Genomic DNA, 5,000 nt, shown 5'->3' on the forward strand with positions numbered 1-5,000 from the left:
GGAGGTGTGGACAGATGAAGGACCCCGGGGAGGTGTGGAGAGATGAAGGACCCCAGGGAGGTGTGGACAGATGAAGGACCCCCGGGGAGGTGTGACAGATGAAGGACCCCGGGGAAGTGTGGACAGATGAAGGACCCTGGGGAAGTGTGGAAAGATGAAGTACCCCCAGGGAGGTGTGGACAGATGAAGGACCCTGGGGAGGTGTGGAGAGATGAATGACCCCAGGGAGGTGTGGACAGATGAAGGACCCCCGGGGAGGTGTGACAGATGAAGGACCCTTGCGGAGGTATGGAGAGATGAAGGACCCCAGGGGAGGTGTGGACAGAAGGACCCCGGGGAGGTGTGGAGAGATGAACGACCCCAGCGAGGTGTGGACAGAAAGACCCCGGGGAGGTGTGGACAGAAGGACCCCGGGGAGGTGTGGACAGATGAAGGACCCCCGGGGAGGAGTGGACAGATGAAGGACCCTTGGGGAGGAGTGGAGAGATGAAAGACCCCAGGGAGGTGTGGACAGATGAAGGACCCCCGGGGAGGTGTGGAGAGATGAACGACCCCAGCGAGGTGTGGACAGAAAGACCCCGGGGGGGTGTGGACAGAAGGACCCCGGGGAGGTGTGGACAGATGAAGGACCCCCGGGGAGGAGTGGACAGATGAAGGACCCTTGGGGAGGAGTGGAGAGATGAAAGACCCCGGGGAGGTGTGGACAGATGAAGGACCCCCGGGGAGGAGTGGACAGATGAAGGACCCTTGGGGAGGAGGGGAGAGATGAAGGACCCCGGGGAGGTGTGGATAGATGAAGGACCCCCGGAGAGGAGTGGACAGATGAAGGACCCCTGGGGAGGAGTGGAGAGATGTAGGACCCCGGGGAGGTGTGGACAGATGAAGGACCCCAGGGAGGTGTGGACAGATGAAGGACCCCCGGGGAGGTGTGGACAGATGAAGGACCCCGGAGAGGAGTGGACAGATGAAGGACCCCCGGAGAGGAGTGGACAGATGAAGGACCCCCGGGGAGGAGTGGAGAGATGAAGGACCCCGGGGAGGTGTGGACAGATGAAGGACCCCGGAGAGGAGTGGACAGATGAAGGACCCCCGGAGAGGAGTGGACAGATGAAGGACCCCCGGGGAGGTGTGGACAGATGAAGGACCCCTGGGGAGGTGTGGACAGATGAAGGACCCCCGGGGAGGTGTGGAGAGATGAAGGACCCACGGGGAGGTGTGGACAGATGAAGGACCCCTGGGGAGGTGTGGACAGATGAAGGACCCCCGGGGAGGTGTGGAGAGATGAAGGACCCCTGGGGAGGTGTGGACAGATGAAGGACCCCCGGGGAGGTGTGGACAGATGAAGGACCCCCGGGGAGGAGTGGACAGATGAAGGACCCCCGGGGAGGTGTGGACAGATGAAGGACCCCTGGGGAGGTGTGGACAGGGAACATCCTGGTGGTGATGGGGAGGATGGAGGTAAATGTTTGCGTCATCATCTGCGAACTGAAGCATGTGTAGACCAGAAAGTAATGAGTGACATAACATTGGGTCTTCCTGGCAGAACTTCACGCTAAAGCTTGGTGTTTGGAATGACGGCTCTCGACCTCTGGTTGGATGAAGAGTTTCTTGTTTGCATGACATGTGGACTCAATAAATCGTTATCTTGAGCAAAATAATCAAGCTGACATTCAGTACAACCTGTCTTTTATTGAGAATACATACAAATGTAATGTACGTCTTTTAGTTTGTCAAGAGATTTAAAGCAGTTTTTGAAAGGTGGGCATGTGTGAACGTGCTCTAGTAAGAAAGAGCCTATGATTGAATCTGGAAATAAAGTTTATAATAACTTTAAATAACTTTAGATAAATTACTTTAGAGAAATTACAGAAAGTCCTCAGATGCCATGCCCGTAATTTATAGGAAAACATCTAGCATTAATTCGATCTCAAACAGATTCATTGGAAGTAGTTATTACTCCAACGCTTGCGTGACATCATTAACCAACGTGGTTGAACGACCAATTTGGCTGACTGTCTGCATTGAGAGGCTTCCGCTTCTTCTTGGGGATTGCAAATGGATCTCTTGGCAGGTTAAGAGATGGGCCCCGCCATTTCTCTTCCCTTACCCGGGGGATCCAGTACTCTCTCGCTGGTGTCAGCGAGAGGTCTAGATCATGGAACAAGCCATATTTGTCCCGTCTTTACAGCCCCCAAGTTCATGTATATTCTGATATTAGGGGGTTGAAAGAATACGGCTATGGGGCGATGCCTAGGGGAGAACAAAGGTTAGCCAGCTATCTGGCCTCTGGTTCAGCATCGTCCCTGAAGGCCCCGGTGCTACCCATTAAGCCATTTAAAACTGCATCTAGCTTAGTGGTGAAATTGTGTACGGCAGCAGGTCAGGCCAGAGCATGTCTGCATACTATTGCAGTTTTGCAGGTATATCATCTGCTGGGGGATCTGGATAAGAGCGAGGGGATGGGGCCCGACGAAGTTTGAGATATGCGTCGGGCCACAGATCTGTCTCTCATGGCCACTAAGGAGACCGCTAAAGCAATAGGGCGGTCTATGGCGGCTATGGTGTACACCACAGTATACGGGGCCAACCTCGGTGCCCTCAGGGGGCTGTTCTGACAACCCAACTGATAATTACTTGAATCATTAAAATGCAAATTAATTTTAAAATCATAAAAATGTAAAAGATTTCAAAACAAAAAAATAAAGAATTTTTAAAATAAATACAATAAAAAAAACTTATCAATAATTAATTATATCAAATAATTTCAAAACAAAAAACATTCTAAATAACTAAATCATAAAAATTAATTAATTTCAAAATAAAAAACAATCAAAATAAAACACTTATTAATAATTAATGAAATCATAAAAAACAGAGAACCACAAACATACGAATGTGTTGTTAAATTATCAAAATATTAACTTGAAATGTGTGTGCGTTACGCGTGGTTGGTTGGTGGGTCAGCTGACGTGTGGCGGGGTTGAACTGACCAATGGGAGTTGATGATCTTGCAGAGCGCCAGTTCACAACACATGCGCAGGTTTGCCTGATGATCCGACAGAACAGAGGGAGGCGTTCGCATCGGGTCCACCTCACAGTTCTCCTCAGACTCGTACAGTGCTCGGATAAACTCTCCTGTGGAGAAGACCTTCATCATTATCATCATCATCATCCTCACACATACACACACACACACACACACACCTCACAGTTCTCCTCAGACTCGTACAGCGCTCGGATAAACTCTCCTGTGGAGAAGACCTTCATCATCATCTTCATCATCATCATCATCCTCACACACACACACACATACACACACATACCTCACAGTTCTCCTCAGACTCGTACAGCGCACGAATTAACTCTCCTGTGGAGAAGACCTTCATCATCATCATCCTCACACACACACACACACACACACACACACTCACCGATGGTGTCCTTCAGGTATCGATGCGCTATGAGCTTCAGGAACTCCTCGATGGCTTTGGTGGCCAGTGTGTTTTCTCTGAAGATCAGATGCTCTCGGTCCATGAAGCGATCAACCTCAGTCATGGCCATATCCGACAGGAAGTCCTGGAACACACACACACACACACGCCTGACGTGAGTCACATGACCACTTTTATAATGCACTTTTATGATTTTTACGTCACACACACACACACACACACATACAGACACACACACACACACACCTTGGCCTTGCCCGTGCTCTGCAGGATGTGCACCAGCGCACACGCCACCTCCTCTTTGCTCTTGGCGCTCAGCAGCGGCTCCAGAACTCCACACAGCGTCCTGTAGTTGTTGGTCACGTACTCCGCGAACTCCTTGTAGAGCTCAATGGGCAGGATGTTCATGCTCTGGTATCGAGACTTTAGTCGCAGCGAAGCGTTGATGATCTTCCCACCGCCGGAGCCTTTAGCCAGAGCGCTGGGCTGCAGCACTGGGTACCACTGCTCCACGAACTGGCGGCCCGTGAGGCTCGGGATCGGGATGCTGACCAGACCCAGATACGTGCTCTTCTCCTGACACACACACACACACACTGGTTATCTACAGCAGGGCTTTCAGACCGGGGCCCTCAGGAGTGACACACATACACCACAAACACACACATACATACACACACACCTTCCACCTCTTCTTCTCGGTCTCCTTGTACAGGTGCAGTCTCTCTCTCACACACACACACACACACACACACACACACACACACACACACACAAACACACACACACACACACACACACACACACACACACACACACACACACACACACACACACACCTTCCGCCTCTTCTTGTCGGTCTCCTTGTACAGGTGCAGTCTTAGGCTCCGGATGGCCGGTAGGTTGTTGAACTCGAAGTGTTCGCCCCAGAACACGGTGTCGGTGCGCGGTTTGCTAGTGGTGCGCGCGTACAGCATGTCGTCCAGACACAGCTCGCAGTAGTAGCGCTTCTTAGCCGGCAGGTCACGCGCCTCGATGATCCACAGCTTCAGCACGTTATCCACACGCCGGCTGTTATCCTGCACACACACCCACACCCACACCCACACACACACAATGAGCAGCTCAAGCTATGAAATATCTGGAACTGTCTGTTCCCGGATGCCGCCGTGTTCGCATTGCAGGAACTAGGAACAATTTAAGTTCTAGGAACTCATTTTGGAGGAACTCATTTGCTCCTGAGTCGGTCTAAACCAGCGCTGTAGGAACACCAGGATCATGTAGGAACACCAGGACCATGTAGGAACACCAGGACCATGTAGGAACACAACAGGATCATGTAGGAACACCTGGATCATGTAGGAACACCAGGACCATGTAGGAACACCAGGATCATGTAGGAACACCACAGGATCATGTAGGAACACCAGGATCATGTAGGAACACCAGGACCGTCTAGGAACACCAGGATCATGTAGGAACACCAGGATCATGTAGAAACACCAGGATCATGTAGGAACACCAGGACCATGTAGGAACACCAGGATC

At 51.4% G+C, this 5,000-nt stretch overlaps 1 protein-coding gene across 3 annotated transcripts in view; it reads right to left on the minus strand.

Annotated features, from left to right (window-relative positions):
* The window catches only part of syngap1a (synaptic Ras GTPase activating protein 1a), a 32,417-nt gene that overhangs the window by 17,847 nt on the left and 9,570 nt on the right, over positions 1-5,000 (minus strand). For 2 of the 3 annotated variants that reach the window (XM_077197240.1, XM_077197239.1), the window contains exons 5-9: positions 4,292-4,531; positions 3,699-4,028; positions 3,432-3,576; positions 3,205-3,248; positions 2,991-3,091 (exon numbers count right to left, since the gene is read on the minus strand). In XM_077197240.1, coding sequence (XP_077053355.1) covers positions 2,991-3,091; positions 3,205-3,248; positions 3,432-3,576; positions 3,699-4,028; positions 4,292-4,531 — 860 coding nt within the window. Of the gene's footprint in view, positions 1-2,990; positions 3,136-3,204; positions 3,249-3,431; positions 3,577-3,698; positions 4,029-4,291; positions 4,532-5,000 lie in introns of all 3 variants that reach the window. The other variant, XM_077197238.1, reaches the window with a different exon arrangement.

Source organism: Siphateles boraxobius, unplaced genomic scaffold, assembly GCF_051911475.1.
Source record: "Siphateles boraxobius isolate OS27281-9 unplaced genomic scaffold, OSU_SipBor_1 372, whole genome shotgun sequence".
Lineage (NCBI taxonomy): Eukaryota > Metazoa > Chordata > Actinopteri > Cypriniformes > Leuciscidae > Siphateles > Siphateles boraxobius.